Source organism: Petromyzon marinus, chromosome 53, assembly GCF_048934315.1.
Source record: "Petromyzon marinus isolate PM22_M1 ecotype Great Lakes invasive population chromosome 53, UKy_Petmar_22M1.pri1.0, whole genome shotgun sequence".
NCBI lineage: Eukaryota > Metazoa > Chordata > Hyperoartia > Petromyzontiformes > Petromyzontidae > Petromyzon > Petromyzon marinus.
In genome coordinates, this window is record NC_133719.1 from 5,443,747 (window position 1) to 5,468,006 (window position 24,260).

General features: G+C 45.7%; 1 protein-coding gene and 1 long non-coding RNA gene across 5 annotated transcripts; one reads left to right on the plus strand and one right to left on the minus strand.

The window, feature by feature from the left end:
• Positions 1-378: 378 nt before the first annotated feature.
• On the minus strand, positions 379-15,251 carry LOC142905396 (uncharacterized). Of its 2 annotated transcripts, none has more exons than XM_076051950.1 (11): positions 15,075-15,251; positions 10,143-10,316; positions 7,847-7,988; positions 7,305-7,408; positions 6,588-6,741; positions 5,620-5,750; positions 4,656-4,860; positions 3,591-3,736; positions 2,829-3,033; positions 1,771-1,910; positions 379-1,006 (listed from the first exon to the last, which is right to left on the minus strand). In XM_076051950.1, exons 1-11 carry the CDS (start codon positions 15,082-15,084, stop codon positions 555-557), a joined length of 1,863 nt encoding a protein of 620 aa, XP_075908065.1. In that variant the 5' UTR covers positions 15,085-15,251; the 3' UTR covers positions 379-554. The 2 variants fall into 2 exon arrangements, with proteins under 2 accessions (XP_075908065.1, XP_075908064.1); XM_076051949.1 differs by lacking the exon at positions 15,075-15,251 and adding an exon at positions 12,519-12,784.
• On the plus strand, positions 13,400-23,894 carry LOC142905351 (uncharacterized). Of its 3 annotated transcripts, XR_012929549.1 has the most exons (6): positions 16,035-16,294; positions 18,636-18,716; positions 20,524-20,579; positions 20,915-21,031; positions 22,651-22,801; positions 22,926-23,894. It is a non-coding gene; the product is annotated as an uncharacterized LOC142905351 (long non-coding RNA). The 3 variants fall into 3 exon arrangements; XR_012929550.1 differs by lacking the exon at positions 16,035-16,294 and adding an exon at positions 13,400-13,494 and having other exon boundaries at positions 20,915-22,801; XR_012929548.1 differs by having other exon boundaries at positions 20,915-22,801.
• The last annotated feature ends 366 nt before the right edge of the window (positions 23,895-24,260 follow it).

Here is a 24,260-nt window from a genome sequence, read left to right on the forward strand (position 1 = left end):
GCCTTCCAACAACAAGAGAGGGAAAAGGAGCGACGCTCACGACGAGTGGAGAGCCAGGCGGCTAAAACACAGAAAGATGGCACAGCAGGGGGCACAGGTGGTGCATCTGCCAGTCATCTCAGTCAACCCATTGTACCTGAGTCTATACCATGACCCACTGTCAGTGAGCCTTCGACACTTCACGTGGACTCAAAATGCACCTGGCATACCACAGGCAGCGTGGTGACATCACCGTCACTTAGTGGCGAATGGCAGGTATTTGTACGCGCGTGCCCCGTGTATCTCTTTATGTGTGCGTGTGCATGCCTGCCCCGTGTGTACAATTGTGTTGACTGATTGCACCCCTTCCGACAATAAAGCCAGCATCAGGACTCACGGTAAGTCAGAATCAGAATATTTATTTACATTCGCAACAAACAGTACCTCAATAAAAAAATGTACATTATAATCTTAACTCTTGATACATTATGAAAAATATTTACAAATCACATCGACAAATGTGGCTGTATCCACATCCATTTCAGATGCGAAGAGGTCTCTGTAAAAAATTATATTCAACAGCAGAAGAATGTCCTAAGTCGCTTCCAGAGGCCTCTCTTCTTGTGGATCTTGGCGGCGATCGGCTCCTGTGCCCGCTCCTGCGCCGGCTCCTGCGCCGGCTCCTGCGCCCGCTCCTGTGTCCGCTCCTGTGTCCGCTCCTGCGACGGCTCCTGCGCCGGCTCCTGCGATGGCTCCTGTGTCCGCTCCTGCGATGGCTCCTGCGCCGGCTCCTGCGCCCGCTCCTGTGCCCGCTCCTGCGCCCGCTTCTGTGCCCGCTCCTGCGCCCGCTCCTGTGCCCGCTCCTGTCTCAAAGAGCTGCGCTGAATATGCTCCTGCTGCTGCTGATATTGCCACTGTGCATATTCTTTGAGATCCTGTTGCTCGAGGACTGCACGGCTGCTCTTGTACAGTAGGTGGCTTTGGAGAGTCCACCTGCTGGTTGGTGCGTACAGCTTCACAGCGGGCACTGTGGTAGACAGAGCAGAGAGGGAAGAAACCGACAGGGGTCAATATTGGAAACACAAGTGCCGAGCGTTGATTGCATCGATGTTCAAAATAGCTTTTGGTAAACGTTGGAATTTTCTTTGGTAAAGTTACCTAATTCCTACACAACCCTGCTCAATGGATCCACCATGAAGCACTTTGATTGAGTGATTGATGCTGCGGCGCTCATTGATTCATGCAAGCCATCCTGTCATTCATTGGCTTCCTCATCACTAATGCATAGTTATTACCACGGCCATAGTTGTCATAAATGTTACATCTGGATACATCTGCTAATGTCAAGGACTCAATTTACTTGGTTGACCATTTCCTGAGCTCGACCATACACACTCATCATATTAGAGGACAAACTACCTTCATCCTTCTTTGCACACTCTGTTGCACTATCTTATGATCTTGTGCTTAAGTGTTGTAAGATAAGTAATAAGAAATATACAGCCCTTTGTCAATCCATTACTTATTGAAAAATACCTCCCCCATGCCACGAAAGTCATGGGAAGGGTTATACTCTTCGTCACTGTGCTTTTCACTGCAGGTGGGTGCACAACGCAACCCAGGATCTGTCCTAAATATCACTCACCACTCATGTTAGCTGTGGCTCAATTCACAGTGCAGCACAGAAACAACTTTGCAACTGTTTCCATCATATTGTTTCAAACGATTAATTAATTCAGTCTGGCTGCCCCCTCCCCCCCCCCCGAGTTGGCAATGCCGACTGCTACTTACTCTCTATCAGCGAGTCGTGAAACTCCCTGGGATGTGGGCACGTGCATGCTCTGATGGCGGGGTCATTATCACGAGCAGCGGCGGTGACATTGGTGGTGGTGGTGGCGGCGCTCACGGCAGTCGTGGTGGCATCTTCCTTGCTGTGAACACAAGAAACAACAAGCGGCAAGAATGTCAAAAGGCTGAACTCTGCAATAGAATGCAGAATAAGGGGCAAGTAGCTAGTCGTAATCAACTATTAGTTTATCATAGTTGATTATAGTGGAATAAATAATGTTTACCATAAATTATGTTTACCATGTGAGAAAGGCTATCGCAATTCTAACAACAAAGAAGCATAGCTACAACCACTCAATAACCTCCACTATCCACAACAACCATGCCACAACCGTACACAACTGTTATTCATATGTAGCTGGAGGTCTTCCCAAGCTGTAATCATGACGCAAGTGGACCTCTGTTCCTCAAAACACTTTGCAGCAGCCCTTTAACCATTGTTTATCCCTGCGTTGTGTTCATCACTCATTACTTCACCTACACTGCGGCCTGACTCTCCAGGGTATCTGGCAATGTCATGGCTCACCAACCACCCCCTTTTGATCAAGGGTTTAAGGTGTTATTGTGCCCATCATGTCAGATCTTCACCAATTTCTCTCTCCTCTGAGAAAACCCAGACCATTATCACTCGCTCGAAGGGCTAGGGATGAAAACTCAATAGGAGGGTTGGTCTGATTCCGGCATGACGTCTCAAATTCGCCTCTGTGTCTGCTGAGGTGAGCACAGCCTTGCTTTCAAAAGATACGTCAATCCCAGCTCACTCTCAGCACCATTATGTCCCTGTCACTGCTGCTGGAACGGCTGTCCGAGTTCTCCCAGCTCACGGCATCCCACGGTGGATCAATGGCCAACTCGTCCGTTTGGACAGCGGCGTCGACCTGCCCCTTGATTGTGCCGTGCTAGCATCCCGCTCCGCTAGCCGTGTGTCTGCTGATTGTGCGTTTGTTCAGCTGCAGTGGCAAAGCATCTGCAGATTTTTCACTGTGCTTGCTTTTACTCACTGCGAGAGGACTTCCTTCTTCCGGGACTGCACCGTGACCGCCTCCTTTTCCATCTTCTGTCCCTGAGTTGACCCCACCATGGACTCTGGAATGTCAATTTCCACAGTCCGCTCGTAGCCAACGCGCATGAATTCAAGCTGAATTGTTTTTTTCTGCTTTAGCTGATGCGGCTGTTGCTGCTCCTGCAAGTCTTTCCCAGGGGACACTGTGGGAGACAGAGCAGAGAGAGATTAAACGGACAGTGGTCAGTATTGGAAACACAAGCACAGAGCGATGATTACATCGATGTTCAAAATACCTTTTGGCAAACGTTGAAATTTTCTTTGGTAAGGTCACCTAATTCCTGCCCCCAACCCTGCTCAAAAGATCCACGACGAAGCACTTTGATTGATTGATGCTGTGACGATCATTGATTCATGCCAGCCATCCTGTTGTTCATTGGCTTCCTCATCAATAATGGATAGTTATTACCACAGCCATAGTCATAAATTTAATATCTTGATACCTCTGCTAATGTCAAGGACTCAATTTACTAGGTTGACCGTTTTCTGAGCTCTACCATACACACACACTATATTAGAGGACAAACTACGTATCTTCCTCCTTCTTTCCACACTCTGCTTGACTATCTTTTGATCTTGTGTTTAAGTGTTGTAAGATCATAAATAATAACAAATATATATAAAATTGTTTCAGACGATTAATTAATTCATTCTGGCTGCCCCCTTTTCCCCTCAGTTGGCAAAGCCGTCTGCTTCTTACTCTTTATCAGCGAGTCGTGGAACTTCCTGGGCTGTTGGCACGTGCATGCTCTGATGGCGGGGTCATTATCCCGAGCAGCGGCGGTGACATTGGTGGTGGTGGTGGTGGTGGCGGTGCTCACGGCAGTCGTGGTGGTATCTTCCTTGCTGTGAACACAAGAAACAACAAGCGGCAAGAATGTCAAAAGGCTGAACTCTGCATTAGAATGCAGAATAAGGGGCAAGTAGCTAGTCGTAATCAACTATTAGTTTATCATAGTTGATTATAGTGGAATAAATTATATTCACCATAAATTATGTTTACCATGTGAGAAAGGCTATCGCAATTCTTACAACAAAGAACCATAGCCACAACCACTCAATAACCTTCACTATCCACAACAACCATGCCACAACCGTACACAACTGTTATTCATATGTAGCTGAATGTCTTCCCAAGCTGTAATCACGATGCAAGTGGACTGCTATTCCTCAAAACACTTTGCAGCAGCCCTTTAACGATTGCTTATCCCTGCGTTGTGTTCATCACTCGTTACTTAACCTGCACTGCGGCCTGACTCCAGGGTTTCTGGCAATGTCATGGCTCACCAACCACCCCCGTTTGATTAAGGGTTTAAGGCGTTATTGTGCCCATCATGCCAGATCTTCACCAATTTCTCTCTCCTCTGAGAAAACCCAGACCATTATCACTCGCTAGACAGGCTAGGGATGAAAACTCAATGAGAGGGTTGGTCTGATTCCGGGATGACATCTCGAATTCGCCTCTGTGTCTGCTGAGGTGAGCACAGCCTAGCTTTCAAAAGAGATACGTCAATCCCAGCTCACTCTCAGCACCATTCATGTCCCTGTCACTGCTGCTGGAACGGCTGTCTGAGTTGTCCCAGCTCACGGCATCCCACGGTGGATCACCGGCCAGCTCGTCCGTTTGGACAGCGGCGTCGACCTGCCCCTTGATTGTGCCGTGCTAGCATCCCGCTCCGCTAGCCGTGTGTCTGCTGATTGTGCGTTTGTTCAGCTGCAGTGGCAAAGCATCTGCAGATTTTTCACTGTGCTTGCTTTTACTCACTGCGAGAGGACTTCCTTCTTCCGGGACTGCACCGTGACCGCCTCCTTTTCCACCTTCTGTCCCTGAGTCGACCCCACCATGGACTCTGGAATGTCAATTTCCACAGTCCGCTCGTAGCCAACGCGCATGAATTCAAGCTGAATTGTTTTTTTCTGCTTGAGCTGATGCGGCTGCTGCTGCTCCTGCAAGTCTTTCCCAGGGGACACTGTGGGAGACAGAGCAGAGAGAGATTAAACGGACAGTGGTCAGTATTGGAAACAAGCACAGAGCGATGAATGCATCGATGTTCAAAATACCTTTTGGCAAACGTTGAAATTTTCTTTGGTAAGGTCACCTAATTCCTGCCCCCAACCCTGCTCAATAGATCCACGACGAAGCACTTTGATTGATAGATGTTGCGGCGCTCATTGATTTTTGCCAGCAATCCTGTCGTTCATTGGCTTCCTCATCAATAATGGATAGTTATTACCATGGCCATAGTTATCATAAATTTAATATCTTGATCTATCTGCTAATGTCAAGGACTCAATTTACTAGGTTGACCCTTTCCTGAACTCTACCATGCACACACATTATATTAGAGGACAAACTATCTTCCTCTTTCTTTCCACACTCTGTTTGACTATCTTATGATCTTGTGTTTAAGTCTGTTGTAAGATCATAAATAATTAGAAATATATAGCCCTTTGTCAATCCATTACCAACACCTCCCCCATGCCACGAAAGTCATGGGAAGTATTTTACCATTCGTCACTGTGCTCGTCACTGCAGGTGGGTGCAAAATACAACCTGGAATCTGTTTTAAATATAACTCACCACTCATGTTAGCCGCAGCTCATAATTCGCAGTGCAGCACAGAAACAACTTTGAAACTGTTTCAGTCAAATCATTGTTTCAAACGTTTAATCAATTAATTCTGGCTGCCCCATCCTCCCCCGAGTTGGCAATGCCGTTTGCTACTTACTCTTCATCAGCGAGTTATGGGACTCCCTGGCCTGTGGGGATGTGCTTGCTCTGGTGGTGAGGCCATTATCCGGAGCAGCAGCAGTGACATTGGTGGTGGTGCTCACGGCTGTCATGGTAGCATGTTCCTTGCTGTGAACACAAGAAACAATAAGCGGCAAGAATGTCAAAAGGCTGAACTCCACAATAGAATACAGAATAAGGGCAAAGTAGCTAGTTGTAATCAACTATCAGTTTATCATAGTTTAATAGAGTGTAATAAATTATGTTCACCATAAATTACGTTTACTATGTGAGAAAGGCTATCGCAATTCTTACAGTAAAGAACCATAGCTAGCCACAACCACTCAATAACCTACACTATCCACAACAACCATGACACAACCGTACACAACTGCTATTCATATGGAGCTGGAGGTTTTCCCAAGTTATAATCACTATGCAAGCTGACCTATTCCTCAAAACACTTTGTAGCAGCCCTTTGACGATTTTTTATCCCTACGTTGTGTTCATCACTCGTTACTTCACCTACAATGCGGCCTGACTCTCCAGGGTTTCTGGCAATGTCATGGCTCACCAACCACCCCCTTTTGATCAAGGGTTTAAGGTGTTATTGTGCCCATCATGTCAGATCTTCACCAATTTCTCTCTCCTCTGAGAAAACCAACCATTATCGCTCGCTAGATGGGCTAGGGATGAAAACTCAATGGGAGGGTTGGTCTGATTCTGGCATGACGTCTCGAATTTTCCTCTGTGTCTGCTGGAACGGCTGTCCGAGTTGTCCCAGCTCACGGCATCCCACAGTGGATCAACGGCCAGCTCGTCCGTTTGGACAGCGGCGTCGACCTGCCCCTTGATTGTGCCGTGCTAGAATCCCTCTCCGCTAGCCGTGTGTCTGCTGATTGTGCGTTTGTGCAGCTGCAGTGGCAACGCATCTGCAGACTGTTTACTGTGCTTGCTTTTACTCACTTTTTCTGCTTTTGCTGATGTGGCTGCTGCTCCTCCTGTAAGTCTTTTTTAAACTGTTCCTTTTTATTATGGTCTGCACAAGTGTTCCCGTGAAGTACCACTTTGCTGTGAGCAGACGGTCCAGTGGTCTGCATGGACAGTTTCCGTGGGGACACTGTGGGGGAAAGAGTGGAGAGATATTAAACGGACAGTGGTCAGTATTGGAAACACAAGCACAGAGCAATGATTGCATCGATGTTCAAAATACCTTTTGGTAAAAGTTGGAATTTTCTTTGGGAAGGTCACCTAATTCCTGCCCCCAACCCTGCTCAATGGATCCACCACGAAGCACTTTGATTGATTGATGTTGCGGCGCTCATTTATTCATGCCAGCAATCCTCTGTCATTCATTCGTTTCCTCATTATTAATGTATAGGTACTACCACGGCCATAGTTCTCATAAATTTCACATCTTGATACTTGTGCTCATATCAAGGACTCAATTCACAAGGTTGACCGTTACCTGAGCTCTACCATCCACACTCATCATATTACAAGACAAACTATGTATCTTCCTCCTTCTTTCCGCACTATGATTGACTATATTTTGATATTGTGTTTAAGTGAGGTAAGATAATAAATACTAATAAGAAATATATTAAATTGTTTCCAACGTTTAATGAATACATTTTGGCTACCCCCTCCTCCCCCGAGTGGGCAATGCTGTCTGCTACTTACCCTTCCCCAGCGGGTAGTGGGACGCCCTGCACCGCGAGCACGTTGTTGCCCTGGTCGCATGGCCAGCATCCGGAGCAGCAACAGCAGCAGTGGTATTGGTGGTGCTGTGAACACACGACAAAAAAAAGTGGCAAGAATGTCAAAAGGCTGAACTTTGCAATAGAATGGAGAAAACGGGCAAGTAGCTAGTCACAATCAACTAGCCAAGCAGCCACGAGGACTTGTCTACCCAATGAACCTAACCAATTTCCTAAATCGACAGGAGGTATGAGACCTCCCAATACCCTACCTTTAATCCAAACCACACATTTGGCACTTGGCTATGCCCGCTTTTCAGGAAATGCCCACCTTTCAGTTTTGGTGTTCATGGTGCAAGGGAGGATTATCTTGCGTGGAAAATCAACAGAAAAGGATTTTATATCTATGCCAAATAATATTTAAAAACCTCCACTAGTGCTACGATAATTTCAAATTCAAATATACTAAACAGGTGAGCATGGGAATGAAATGCATAAGTTAGTGATTATATGCATCGAACGTACCATTGCCCCAGCAGTGGGATGAAGTTCCTGTACACAGTGACGCGTATAGCAGTACCAGTCTTTATCGCGTTCACCATGGATGAGATGTGTAAGAGTCTGAAGCCAAGCAATTTTGCCTTCCCCACCTTGAACAGCACATCTCCTGTGGAGTGAAACAGACACAACGTTCATCTGCTAATTAGCTCATGTTTGTGCATGTGCTTGTATGTACGTCTTTGTATGGACATGTGTGTGCGAGGGGCTGCACTTGTTCTACCAAGCACCACGGTGGAAACACTGAAATAAGCTCATGCTGGAGGCCCCAGAGGACAAGTGTTTATGACGCCTACTGGCCAAACTTCATTTGGCAGAGATGGAATGAACCCCACCCCCCCCCCCCCCCCCCCCCCCATCTTGGGGTTCCTCCAGGAACAGGTTATTGCTGCGATTGGCCACGTGGAATGTTCAAATTATCATTGCAGAGGTGAGGCTGCAACTCCTTTGGCAGGATATGGACGGGTACCACCTGGACCTCTGTGGAATACACGAGGTCCAGTATATCGGTTCTGGCTCCAGTTATCATGAGTGAACTGTTTTCCACTCGGGGCAGTAAACTGCCAAACCACAAGGAGTGGCACTTTCTTTGAACAAAATAATGAAGGCGGTGGGGGAGTGTGGCGGTGAGGTATGGGAAGCTCTTAAGTTCCAGGCTGTCGTGGGTAATTGCTGTTCACTCAGAGGAGTTGGAGACACTGCTGCTATACCTGGAGTGTGCCACTAAGAGGTGACGTCTTACCATCAGCCTCACCGAAACTAAGCATCTGCCTGGGTATTTTGTGCCATCAAACAATTCAGCCCATCAACTTCCCACTGGTGATGGAGTAGTTGTGGAGAGAGTGGAGAGTTTTCCATACCTGGGAAGTATGCTTATGACTAGCTCTGGTTTGACAGGTGAGGTCTCACTCCGAATCAGTTAGGCGGCATTATCTTTTAATTGCCTGCATACTGTTGTGTGGAAGTGTCCTGGTCTATCGCTCTACACAAAGCTTGACGGCTAGTCATGCCCTCCCTTATCTATGCTTGTGAAACGTGGATCCCTCTAATGGAACATCTATGCCAGGTAGAAAATTCAGGCTGGCCTGCCTATGATCCATCCTGCGTTTAACCAAGCTGTATTGCGTGAGGAGCTTACAAATTCTATCAGTGAGCTCCTCTGGAAGGTAAGGCTGCGTTAGCTGGGTCATGTAGCTGACATGTCCAGCCACTGTATGCCTAAGCATCTTCTGTTTGGCCAGATAGAGGGGGCTAAACGGGCACAACACGGGCTGGAAAATAGATGGGCTGATGTGGAGCTGAGTGGATTCGCCAAAGACTGGTACCAGCGGTGTCAAGATCGTCCTCTTTGGAGGAAGCTCATGAAGGACGCTACCCAGGCAGTTGGAGGCAGTCGCCCTCCAACAACAACGGAGGGCAGAGGAGCGACGCTCACAATGACTAGCAGAGTGCCAGGCAGCTAAAATGCGGTAAGTTGGCACAGGAGGGAGGTCAGCTGGTGCATCTGCCAGGTATCTCAGTCAAACCATGGCACCTGGTTGTGTCAGGTGACCTCCAGTCAGCGAACCTTCGACACTTTACATGGCCTCAAAGTGCATCTGGCCTGGCACAGGCGCCGTGGTGATGTCACTGACACTTAGTGGTGAATACCGGGTGATGTTGTGTGGACACAACAACGACCTTGAAATATATATAGCCTCACACAAGTGTCGTGGTGAATGGAAATTGCCACGTGTTTGGAGCAGTGGTGCAGGGATTTACGCACTGCACCATAAATCCAGTGACATCAACTGTAATGAATGATATCTAAATGGTGTCCTGGGCCTTTCCGAGATCAATTCCATCTTAAATGAGCACCTGGTGCATTGTGTAAACATCAGCATTGGGAATACAAATGTGGCTGGGTGAGGTGCTCACCACGCCAATGTACAACTCTTCATAGGTGCCCACTATTAGAACTTGCCTCATCAGTCTCTGTGCTCGAATTTCATCAGAATAATTTTAACACCAAATTTCACGTGATGTTACCAAACATGTCATCATTGTTGACCGAGCTGAGACCAAACCTGTTTTAGTCACAGGCAGCTGAAACCCAGATCTGAATTCAGGATCTCAAAGGCTCTCAGTTCAGTGTTCTGACCTCTGAACCACTTGGCCACGTCTGATGTACTGTTGTTTTAAAAAAACATCAAAAACATAATGGGCATCCCTACACCTCATATCGCAGTACTTGCTTGGCCCGTGCATGTGTGCAGTGTCTTACCTGGCTGCAGTATTCCGTTTCGTTGAGCATAACTTCCAGGAGTAAGTGAAACCAGTTGTATATATTCTCCGCGCTGTACGAAATGCAGCCCCCAGCCGATATATTGCTCCATAATTACATATGTCTTAACAATGTGCACATTCTTTGGTTCCAGTTCCCTGCTAAGCGGGAATCCTGCAGCCATAAAGAAGGGAAGGATAGGGTTAGTTATAAAAAAGTGGTGAGTAGCATAAATACAGCAGTTTTTTTTGCGACATAGTTTTTAGGTGGTTATTTTTCAAAATAACATCTCTGAGAATGAGAAATGTTGGGCCAAACTGAGTTCCTGCTAAAATGAGAATTGGGGCAGTGATCATCTCCCGTTTACAGCCCTGAGCCAAAGGAGGCTATTACACATTCTTATGACGAGATGGTTTATATTTTCTCCATTAATAAAAACAATAGAAGCCCTCTTAACGACGGTAATTGGTTCTATGAAACCGGTTGTTAAGTGATTTGGTCGTGAAGCGAGTATAGGAAAATAAAGTACACCAAGAATTCAAAAGATATGTTTCCACTTCAAAGGCAGCCAACACCAAATGTAAACAATTCCCAATGCTCATGAATAGACATCACTGATTGGCCGAGGCCTGGTCAGATCACTTTGAAGCTTGCCGATTGGCCGAAATGAGCAGTCGCGTGCTCGTCGTACGCCCATCGTTGACATAGGAATGGTCGGTAAGCGAACACATTGGGCTCTATGGAGGCCCTACACTACTATACACTCCGCTACTATACACTACACTATACAATACACAATGGGCTCTATGGAGGTCCGTTGTTAGTTGTCAACCGGGGTGGTCGTTAAGTGGGGTTCTACTGTATGTGTATGTTTCTCCAATTAAATTATATTTTCCTAATTTCACTGTGAATAATTCTGGGAAAAGTGTCAGCTTGTCTGATTTCCCTCCGAATATGCATATTGATATTTCTGAGTAGAATGCCTTTTCATAGTCTAAAAACGTCAGGTTCATGGGTAATTGAAATTAATTGGTATTTTCCAGAATGTGATTACTGATATGCATAGGGTCGGGCACCCATATGCAACTAATTACAACAATTTGGTGGGCTTTGGCAGGACCTGTCACCATAAGAAATTACGGAAGGTCGAAAATATTAGTGGTGTAGCAGCCAAGGAATGGAAGGAATCCAAGAGTACATCGTATTATGTAACCCTATTATCCGTAAATTTTGCGGATAAGAGTCACGTGAAACATACATCATATTATCCAGATACACAAACATGGACACACGCGGAAATACGTAAAGACACAAAAACAGACAGAACATACCCACTGAAACATGCATAATAAACACACAACGACATGGATACACGGAGAAATATAGAGACACACAGAAACATGGAGACATTCAGAGACACACACAAGCACACCAATACAGAGATCGAGAGACACAAACAGACACCGAGATGCAGGTACTGGACTTAAGAGACACACATAGAGATAAGTAGAGAAAGGTAAAGTACAAAGACAGAGATGGCGAGAGACATATAGACAGAAGCACTGAGACACCTAAGAGATATATGGTTGAGCAACATGCAGGTACTAGACTTGGAAACACACGTAGAAATAAGGAGAGGAAGGTAAAGTACAAAGACAGAGATGTAGAGAGACACATATAGACGGAAGCACTGAGACACACGAGAGATATATGGTTGAGCAACATTGAGTGTGTGCAGACACTCTGTTATGTTGTAGGTAACGCAACATTATCAGTGGTTTTCATGGCCAGACACTTGTGCACACACAAACACACGCGCGCCGGTATCTGTGTAGGCCCTGAGAAACCCCTTAATAAACCCCTCGACACGCAACAGGCTCCCGTTTTGTCAACCAGGAATAACGTGGACTAGCAGCGTGCGTGATTACGATATTGCGTGTCGTCACCGTGAAGTGAGATCACGTGTGAGGGGCGGGGCTTAATTATGTGACGTCACATACCAGCAGGCCACGCCCATTATCTAGGATTATCTGCGGATTATTCTATACATTTTTGTGGAATGGAACCTTATTATCCGTGAATTTTGAGGAAAAGAGGAGTCATGTGAAAAAAAACATTATCCGCGAATAAACATCGACACACAAACATGGAGACACAAATCATCCACATACATAAAGACACAAAAATAAGCATAACACACCCAGAGACATGCATACACACACAAAGACACGGATACACAGATAAATACAGACATGGAGACACTCAGAGACAAACACATGCACACAAATACACTGAGATAGAGAGACACAGACGTCGAAATGCATGTACTGTACTTAGAGAAACACATGAAGATGAGGATAGAAAGTTAGAGAGTACTTAGGTAGGCCCGGAGAAGCCTCATTATTAATCCTTGCTTCATGTTTAAAACTCTTGATCCGCCCTCGACAAGCAACAGGCTTCCGTTTTGTCAGCCAGCAATAACGTGGACGAGCAGCGCGCGCGTGATGATTGCTTGCCGTCACCGTTGAGCTTGATCACGTGTGGGGGGCGGGTGCTAAATTTATGACGTCTCACATCCGCAGGCCACGCCCACTCCACGCTGGCCCCGCCCCCTACATCCTGGCCGCTCACTGCTCTATTAAGTTTTGATTTCAAGCTTTCGCGACTGCAGGAATTAATATTCTTGGTTCTTTCGGTAAAGTCACGTAGAAGGGAAACAATACATTTTTTTTTTATTTCACAATAAAACAAAAATATATTTGTATTATTTCATTGTTTTCCGTCTACGTGACTTTACCGAAAGAACCAAGAATATGCTCCATTAAGCTTTGGTTTAACACGTAGGCTTTCGCAGCCAATATCTGTAATATAGGTTTTTTGGGTTAGACCTTGTAAATATGAATGTGGCGTTAAAGTCGCAACTATGTGCATGCATAATGTACGCTGATTACCATATGAATAACCCAACCGGCAACGGATAGCCATTATAATTCATGTTTTCATCTCCCCCTCCTTTGCACATCACAAGATATCATCACATCTATCCGTCTATTTAAAGAACAAAATAGAATTTCTCCACAGATCTGGCTGTCGCCTGACGAAGCTAGTTGTAATGACTGGCGAAACGTCGTACTCGGATTGTAAATGTTCTGTATTTGCTCTCCAACACACCGGTGTGCTGTACCAGTAACGAATTGGCCACATTCTGTTTACGTTGCAACCCTTACTAATTTGCTGTGTCGGTGGTTGCGGGTTTAATATTTACGCGATCTAACCCAAAAAAACCTCTTAAGCCTTGTCTTCACAATCGCTGAACGCGGGTCCACAATGCAAAGCAGTTGGCAACAAAACGGTACGATCTAACTTGCAATATACTGTATGTGTAAATGTCACGGTTGTTAAAATGAGCACGGTTGTAAGAGCTTTGCCTGTCAGTCACAATTTAAAACATTTCGCTCTCTTCATAGATGTTCTAAATGAGTCAAACTTAGGAAGACGATATCCGTTGAATTGTTTAGTGCTGCAAGATTAACGTCCCAAGCGGCTGTTCGGTGTGCAGAATAATGGTGTGATGTATAGATGTCTTTAAAATAGTTTTTTGTTGTTTTGCAAATACACGCTTTCGTTCGCTTTAGATAGTTTCTGATACTTTACATAAAGGGGAGTGTCTGGACTGAAAAGAGGCCACTGACTTCGGCTAAACGGGACATTTCACGAGTGGATCACAATTTACATCGTCCACTGTGTACTCTCTGCCTTCCCCGTCGTCTCCTGCCCCTAGTCACGACTCCTCGCTACTCTCCCAATCTTACTGGCCGTCTATCTTAGTCCTCTATATAGCCTCCCATATCACCCCTTCTCTCATCATCATCATCACGGTGGCTAGGTGATGTTAACTACCTCGCCTGGTGTGCAGGAGGTCGTGGGTTCGATCCCGACCCTGACGCCTGCTGCTGTATATTAGGGGGGCCCCCTCCTGTCAATCTCCCCATCCTCCCACGTCGTCACCCCTCCCCCCACTGTAGATTACGGCCCCCCACCGTAAATTGCCCCCCCCCCCACTGTAGATGACGGCCCCCCACCACTCAATAGGGGAGCTCCCTCCCCCTCCTGTCAATCTCCCCATCCTCCCACGAGGTCACCCCCCCCCCCCCGCAATGGACAGTGCCGAACCGGGGGGAGGGACGGAACGATAGAGCTCAGTCGGCCCTAGCTGGTAAAATAAAATAAATACTAGTTTAGTTAATCTGTTCCTCATTATCATCTCTTCTAACTCTTAATCCCCTCCTCATCTCCCTTTCTCTTCCTCCTATCTCTCTCTATTCGTCCCTCGTTCATCATATTTCTGTCATCTATTATATATTCTTTATACCCTCTTTCGTTTCCCATTACTACTCTACTAACACTACCCCAATCCTCATAACTGTCCACAGACAGAATTACAATGATCCATACTCTTTGGTTCTTTCGGTAAAGTCACCTGATGAAGGAAGCTTGCGTTGCCTCCGAAACGTCGTGATTTAATTTAGTTTTCATTTTTGTTTTATTTTATTTAATGTATTTAATTTTTACCTACGTGACTTTGCCGAAAGAACCAAAGAGTATGGATCCTTGCAGTCACGAAAACTTCAAATCTAGAATTACAATGAGTTTAAAAAACCGCGCCAAATCGCTCACGCAGTTGAATACTGTACACGTGCAGCCGTGAATAGTTTGTAAATGAGGCCAACCCCACAGAGAAATGCTAACATTACATATTCCTGGGCATTCTCTCTGCCTCAAGGACTCTAAAAACAACCTGTAAATAGCGTTTATCCTGAGCTATCTCTCCCTGCTCAAAATCTGATAAACTAAAATCTGATCACAACACACATGAACCCGTACTGTACCTTTACAATAAATCTCATCAGAAATGACTTAACCAAGACTCACCTATATTCATATTCTTAGCTCTTTCTGTAAAGTCACGTTGAAGGGAAACAATAAAATAATATAATATATAAAACAATAAAAATTCTCACGACGTTTCGACCATAATACAAACGGGCATTATCAGGTGTGAAAACCAACGGCAAGAAAAATTTGAAAGAAGTGGCGGTTTGCATAAATTAGTTATTTATAAACGGTGGTTTTATTTATTTATTAAAAAACGTTTGCACCACGGGCAGCGATTTGACAATTTGTTTAGAAGGACGAGTCCATCTATGTTCTGAAAAGAGGAGGGGGGAGACGAAAAATTAATGTGTGCTGTCCGAAAGCCACCGTAAGCGTAAACAATCAATTAAGACCTGAAATGGTTGATCAAATCCTAGCAATGATTGCTAAGCCAGAATCCATCTTCTCAGTTGAAATTGTCTCTGTGCTTGTATATGTGGATAGCCTCATGAACGAATCTCTCATGGTAGCCAGATGGCTTACATTTGTTCACCAAATTATCTAAAACACTAAATACCACTAATGTAAAACTAACTTCATCCTGAAGTCTCTAAAAACATTCATATACGTATTTAAGGACTATTTCCCGGATGCATGGCTTGTGTGTGCCCTGCTCATAACGCAACAAAGATAAATAAATATAAAAAATAGTCCTCCTGTGCCCGTACGTTTCCCTCTCTCGAACTACTCAACACTTCAAAACGTTTGTTTGAGGGGCTCCGAAGTAAAACTACACTCACGACCATCACTCACCACACACCTCAGCAGACTCGCGTGAAGCCGACATCCCCCGATGCCCCCCCCCCCCCCCACTGTAGATGACGGCCCCCCACTGTAGATGACGGCCCCCCACCACTCAATAGGGGGGCTCCCTCCCCCCCTCCTGTCAATCTCCCCATCCTCCCACGAGGTCACCCCCCCCCCCCCCGCAATGGACAGTGCCGACCCGGGGGGGGAGGGGCGGAACGAAGGGGGCGGGGACTCGCAATGGCCGCTCGCTACGACGTCGATCTGAACGATCTTTACAGATGCATATTTGTTAATCCCTTATCAGTGCCCTACCTTATTACAGAGCAATTCAGACCTTATTGGTCACCCCGTGCCCTTTTAAATCTCAGCGTTCATCCCACAAAGGTCTCATCACAAGGAAGAAACACAACATTTTTTTAACTCAATTTCCCTGTACAAGAATACGCGCGAACCGTATGGGTTGACAGGTAAGCAGATGCACACACACACACTCGAACGTGATTGTGTTTTGCCGATATCGCTGATGCTCCTGTGCGTCTTTTTATCGTGGAAATGTCGTGGGTTTACTCACCAAACGCACCGGTGTTGCTGTTTCCGTGACAAACCTCACTAATTATCTGTGTAGGGTGAGGCGGCTTTAACGACATTCATATTTACGCGATAGAACCCAAAAAAATTATGGATGTTTGCATGTCCGTATTCAGGCAAGATTTGGTTTAATTTTGCCAACGGGTAAAACTCATTGAGCCAATATATGTTCCATTTTTATTGGGGACCTCGTTACAGAAACCTGGTTACAACAAAATAAACATGCACAAAGCAATACACGGTCAAGTTCCGAATGGCAAGGTCGTGCATCAACATGATAACACGTGTGCAATGCGAGGAGAACACATCACATACACACGAAAAAATATAACCTTACTAAACTCTGCAAAGCAGAGCGATCGTTTGCGCAGGGATATTTTTTTCCCCGTGATAAATGCACTGAATAGGCGAGGGGAAACTTATTTTAAGTTGACGGAGGACCACAGATTACAGGTGTGTGTACAACTGCTTGTGCGTGAATTTTAATCTCCCGCCGTGTAATGGTTGGCAGCGCACCGCGGGCTGACAATCCAGAGGCCGATTCTGTAGCCCGGCGCGGCAGCTGAAACGTTGGACAACTTTCTTCAATGCTTAAATTCCCACCACCCAGCAGCCCACCTCGCCGTCCCCGTCCACCCACCACGGTGGCGAAGTGTTAACAACTCCTGACCCTGACGCCTGCTGCTTTAGATTTGAAATCTGCGTCTCTCATTACCACGGTGACTATGAGATGTTGACTACCTCGCCCGGTGTACAGGAGGTCATTGGTTCGATCCCGACCCTGACGCCTGCTGCTGTATATTTGGAATCTGCGTCTCTCATCACCACGGTGGCTATGAGATGTTGACTACCTCGCCTGGTGTACAGGAGGTCATGGGTTCGATCCCGACCCTGACTCCTGCTGCTGTATATTTGGAGTTTGCGGTGTCTCTTTCCCCGTGGTCGGATGGATTCTTCTCCAGTTTTCCCCTCCACATTTAGAAACAGGCGTTTAGAGTATTTGACTTCTATACATTTCCACATAAGCCACCTCGTTGAGGTATCATTTGTGACCAGGAGGCTTCTGGAAAAAATAGCTAATAGCTCAGTCGGCCTTAGCTGGTAAAATAAAAAAAATACTAGTTTAGTTAATCTGTTCCTCATTATCATCTCTTCTAACTCTTAATCCCCTCCTCATCTCCCTTTCTCTTCCTCCTATCTCTCTCTATTCGTCCATCGTTCATCATATTTCTGTCATCTATTATATATTCTTTATACCCTCTTTCGTTTCCCATTACTACTCTACTAACACTACCCCAATTCTCATAACTGTGGACAGACAGAATTACAATGATCTATACTCTTTGGTTCTTTCAGTAAAGTCACCTGATGAAGGAAGCTTGCATTGCCTCCGAAACGTCGTGATTTAATTTAGTTTTCATTTTTGTTTTATCTTATTTAACGTATAAAAATTTTACCTACGTGACTTTATCGAAAGAACCAAAGAGTATGGACCCTTGCAGTCACGAAAACTTCAAATCAAGAAGAATTACAATGAGTTAAAAAACCGCGCTAAATCGCTCATGCAGCTTAATACTGTACACATGTGCAGCCGTGAATAGTTTGTAAATGAGGCCAACCCCAGAGAGAAATGCTAACATTACATATTCCTGGGCATTCTCTCTGCCGCAAGGACTCTAAAAACAACCTGTAAATAACGTTTATCCTGAGCTATCTCTCCCTGCCCAAAAACTGAAAAACTAAAATCTGATCACAACACACATGAACCCGTACTGTACCTTTACAATAAATCTCATCAGAAATCACTTAACCAAGACGCACCTGTTTATTTTGGAAAACACCATAACCTGTTCACCAATTTTTCAAAGTTACTAAATACCACTCATGTAAAACTAACTTCATCCTGAAGTGTCTGAAAACATTAATATACTTATTTAAGGACTATGATCCGGATGCATGGCTCATGTGTGCCCTCCTGCATAACGCAACAAAGACATATATAAAAATACTCCTGTGCCCGTACGTTTCCCTCTCAAACGACTCAACACTCGAAAACGTTTGTTTGTATGTAAAACTACACCACCCACCCCCCACCACCACCCTCCCCACCACCACCCTCCCAACACCCCCCCCATCACCACCCTCCCCACCTCCCCCTCCCGTATACCAGGCGAGGTCGTTGACATATCCTACATGGTGTTGCATCTGTGTTGGTCCCAGGAAGCGTGCTGCTCGCTGACGCCGGTGTGTCTACATGTTTGCGATGCTCTCTACAAGCTACCAACACCGGAGCACACTACGGTACTGAGAATGTGGAACGGGAAGCGGCGGTGTGGGCCCATTGGGGGCCCTGCAGATACATTTTATTTTGGGTGCATCACGTGACTACAAGCGTTATGCGCTGGAGCAGTTGAAATTTACTTTCTCTTCCCCACATTCAGGACCTCCTTCAGACATTTAATCAAGATCATTAAAATTCTTAGACTGTGCATTGCTCATTGTCCCATGGTCTAGGCGTCACACTTGGGTGGTGACGGTGCCTTGGCAATTGCGGCACCTAAACTCTGGAACTCGTTGCTCCTTCGAGATCAGGACTTCCAAGACAAAACATTTCAAATTTGGACTAAAAACGCATCTGTTTAAAATGTCTTTCTCACTTTTCCTTGGTTGACATTAAACTATGTTCCAGCTTCCCATGCATAGCGCCCTGAGAACGATTGTTTAAGGGCGCTTTATAAATGTAAATTATTAACTCAGTTTACAGAATAGTACAAAGTTTCACAAAACAAATGATTAAATACGTTGTGACTTGTTTTGCACAGTGCCATTGTAATGGTGAGCTTTTTAATTGTTATCAGGATGTGAATTGAGATATTTGGCACAGCTCTGCTGTTATTTTTTTTCCATATGCATCCAGGACCCCTTGAGCTGTTTGGAGCCATACACTTTTTAGTTGCTGAACCCTCATCACAATCCTACGCTGTGAACGCATGTAAATTAAATGTTTCTGAACAATGTTTTCCTGATGATCTGTTCTGACAATTCTGTCAATAAATACGTTTTCAGAAACGCGATGTAATAAACGGACCAATGGAACACTTTGTGGCACCGTTGACCAGAAATGTTGGCCTGATTAAATTCTGCGACAAAGCGTTCATAACGGAATTAGTACATTTTACAAGTTTGACGCGAATACGTTACATTTTAAGTAAAATAAACAAGGCGTAGGCCTGGTACATGTGTAGCGTGGTGACACCCACTTTTATTAGGTTTTACGGAGGAAGGTACTCGTACAGGCTGCAATTATGATTGCGAAGATAACATGAATCATGAAACATGTCTCACAGCGTGAAAAACAAAACTGTAAAATGGTTTAAGCAGTGACAGCTGTGGTGACGACATGTCAACTACCTCGTATGCTATGCAAGGAGGTCGTGGATTTTATCACAACCCTGATCTGTTGCTCCACCCAAAGCTTCGGGTCTTTTCAGCCATAGTCATGCCCTCCCTTCTCTATGCTTGTGAAACATGGACCCCTCTAATGGAACATCTGCGCCGATTTAGAAACATTCAGGCCTGCTTGCCTACGATCCAAAATGGGCTTAACCAGGCATCTATTCACCGGATAAAGGGGGCTAAACAGGCGTGGTACGGATTAGAGAAGAGATGGAATGATGCGGTACAGGAGGTTATGGAGCTGGGTTGACTTGCCAAAGACTGGTACGAGTAGTGTCAAGATCGGCCTCTATGGAGACTCGTGAAGGATGCCACTGGGCAGTTGGAGGCCGTCGCCTTCCAACAACAACAGAGGGAAAAGGAGCGACGCTTACGACGAACGGAGAGCCAGGCGGCTAAAACACAGCAAGATGGCACAGCAGGGGGCACAGGAGGTGCATCTGTCAGTCATCTCAGTCAACCCATTGCACCTGGGTCTATCCCTTGACCCACTGTCAGTGAGCCTTCGATACTCCACGTGGACTCAATGCACCTGGCCTACCATAGGTGGCGTGGTGACATCACCTCACTCAGTGGCGAATGGCGGGTATTTGTACGCGCGTGCCTCGTCTATGTCTTTGTGTGTCTGTGTGCATGCCTGCCCCGTGTGTAGAATTGTGTTGACTGATTGCACCCCTTCCAACAATAAAGCCAGCATCAGGACTCGCGGTAAGTCAGAATCAGAATATTTATTGTCATTCGCAGCACGCAGTACCTCAATAAAAATGTACATTAAAATCTTAACTCTTGATACATTACGAAAAATACTTACCAATCACATTTACATTTCCGATGCGAACAGGTCTCTGGAAAAATTATATTTATCAGCGGAAGAATGTCCTAGGTCGCTTCCAGAGGCCTTTCTTCTTATGGATCTTCGCTGCGACTGGCTCCTGTGCCGGCTCCTGTGCCGACTGCTGTCTCAAAATGCTGCGCTGAATATGCTGCTGCTGATGATGACAATGCTCTGGTGCATATTCTTTGATCTTCTCCTGTTGCTCCAGGACTGCACGGCTGCTCTTGTACAGTCGGTGGCTTTGGGGAGTCCACCTGGAGGTCGGCGTGTGCAGCTTCCGAGGGGACACTGTGGGAGACAGCAGAGAGGGATGAAACGGACAGTGGTCAGTATTAAAAACACGAGGACAGGGCGATGATTGCATCGATGTTCAAAATTTATTTTGGTAAACGTTGGAATTTTCATTGGTAAGGTCACCGAATTCCTGCCCCCAACCCTGCTCAATGCGTTCCACCACGAAGCACTTTGTTTGATTGATGCTGCGATGCTCATTGATTCCGACCAGCCATCCTGTCATTCATTGGCTTCCCCATCACTAATGTATAGTATTACCACGGCCATAGTTCTTATAAATTTAATATCTTGATACCTCTACTAATGTCAAGGACTCAATTTACTAGGTTGACCGTTTCCTGAGCTCTACCATGCACACGCATTATATTAGAGGACAAACTATTTATGTTCCTCCTTTCCATACTCTATCTTATGATCTTGTGTTTAAGTGTTGAGATAATAACAAATATACAGCCCTTTGTCAATCTATTACTAAGTGGAAAATGCCTCCGCCTTGCCACGAAAGTCATGGGAAGTGTTTTACCATTCGTCACTGTTCTTGTCACTACGGGTGGGTGCACAAGGCTACCTGGGATCTGTTCTAAATATCACTCGCCACTCATGTTAGCCGTGGCTGAAAATTCACAGTGCAGCAAAGAAACAATTGTGTGACTGGTTCCGTCATATAAGTGTTTAAAACGTTTCATCATTGAATTCTGGCTGCCACCTCCTCCCCCGTGTTGGCAATGCCGTCTGCTACTTTTCATCAGCGAGTCGTGGAACTCCCTGGGCTGTGGGCACGTGCTTGCTCTGGTGGCGAGGTCATTATCTGGAGCAGCGGCGGTGACATTTGTGGTGGTGGCTGTGCTCACGGCAGTCATGGTGGCATCTTTCTTGCTGTGAACACAAGAAAAAAAAAGCGGCAAAATGTCAAAAGGCTGAACTCTGCAATAGAATGCAGAATAAGGGGCAATGTGGCTAGTCGTAATCAACTATTTATCACAGTTGATTATAGTGGAATAAATTATGTTCACCATAATTTGTGTTTACAATGTGAGAAAGGCTATCGCAATTGTTACAGCAAAGAACCATAGCTAGCCACAACCACTCAATAACCTCCACTATCCACAACAACCATGCCACAACCATACAGCCCTTTCACGATTGTTTATCCCTGTGTTGTGTTCATCACTCGTTACTTAACTTGCACTTCGGCCTGACTCCAGGGTTTCTGGCAACGTCATGGCTCACCAACCACCCCCTTTTGATCAAGGGTTTAAGCCGTTATTGTGCCGATCATGTCAGATCTTCACCAATTTCTCTCTTCTCTGAGAAAACCAGACCATTATCGCTCGCTCGACGGGCTATGGATGAAAACTCAATGGGAGGGTTGGTCTGATTCTGGGATGACGTCTCAAATCGCCTCTGTCTTAGGTGAGCACAGCCTTGGTGTCAAAAGGGATACGTCAATCCCAGCTCACTCTCAGCACCATTCATGTCCCTGTCACTGCTGCTGGAACGGCTGTCCGAGTTGTCCCAGCTCACGGCATCCCACGGTGGACCAACGGCCAGCTCGTCCGTTTGGACAGCGGCGTCGACCTGCCCCTTGATTGTGCCGTGCTAGCATCCCGCTCCGCTAGCCGCGTGTCTGCTGATTGTGCGTTTGTGCAGCTACAGTGGCAACTCATCTGCAGATTGTTCACTGCGCTTGCTTTTACTCACTCCGAGAGGACTTTCTTCTTCCGGGACTACACCGTGACCGCCTCCTTTTCCACCTCCTGTCCCAAGCAGGTGCCCTGAGTCGACCCCGCCCTGGACTCTGGTATGTCAATTTCCAGAGTCCGTTCGTAGCCAATGCGCATGAATTTAAGTTGAATTGTTTTTTGCTGATGTGGCTGCTGCACCTGCAAGTCTTTAACTGCTCCTTTTTATTGTCGTCTACACAGGTTTTCCTGTGAAGTACCGCGTTCCTGTGAGTTCGACGATCCAATGGTCCGCATGTACAGCTTCCTAGGGGACACTGGGATACAGCGGAGAGAGATTAAACGGACAGTGGTCAGTATTGGAAACATAAGCAAAGCGATGATTGCATCGATGTTCAAAATACCTTTTGGTAAACGTTAGAATTTTCTTTGTTATGGTCACCTAATTCCTGCCCCAAACCCAGCTCAATGGACCCACCACGAAGCAATTTAATTGATTGCTGCGACGATCATTGATTCATTCCAGCCATCCTGTTGTTCATTGGCTTCCTCATCAATAATGGATAGTTATTACCACGGCCATAGTTCTAATAAATTTTATATCTTGATACCTCTGCTAATGTCAAGGACTCAATTCACTAGGTTGACCGTTACGTACATGTTATGTATATCGTTTATTGTTAAATTTGAATCGCAGTTCCTTTGATTACTGTTGTTAGATTGTTTTTATAGCTTTATTTTGGTGTTTTTGAAAACATGGTTAAGCCATGTTTCTTGCGGAAGTGCGGAGTTGGCCTGATAACTTTAATCTAAATTGTCTTATGGTTGTTATTGTTTGACTTGCATCACACTGGGATTTTTGCACACAGCGTTGTAATGCAGTGGGTTTTTTTTTCTGGAAGATTTGCTGGTTTATCAAGGATGTCTCTGTTGCGTGTCGTCGCTTTTAGATGTTCTCTTCATATTTTGTTTGTTGCGGTTGCACCCGACTCAAGAGCCGCATGGCTCACAGGGCTATACCTAAAAAATGAAACTTGAACCTGAGCTCTACCACACACACTCATATTACACGACAAACTATGCATCTTCCTCCTTTCCACACTCTGACTATCTCATGATCTTGTGTTTAAGTCTGTTGTAAGATTATAAATAATAAGGAATATACAGCCCTTTGTCAATCCATTGATGAATAAAAAACCGTCATACCCGGAAGTCATGGGAAGTGTTTTACCATTTGTGACTGTGCTCGACACTACGGATTGATTCACGAGGCGACCTGGAATCTATTCTAAATATCACTCACCACTCATGTTAGCTGCGGCTGATAATTCACAGTGTAGCAGACAAACGACTGTGCGACTGTTTCCGTCATATAATTGCTTCCAACGTTTAATGAATACTTGTTGGCTACCCCCTCCTCCCCCGAGTTGGCAATGCCGTCTGTTACTTACCCTTCGCCAGCGGGTCTTGGGACTCCCTGGACCCACGGGCACGTTGTTGCCCTGGTCGCACGGGCCAGCATCCGGAGCATCAGCAGCAGTGGCAATGGTGGTGCTATGAACACAAGAAACAAAAGTG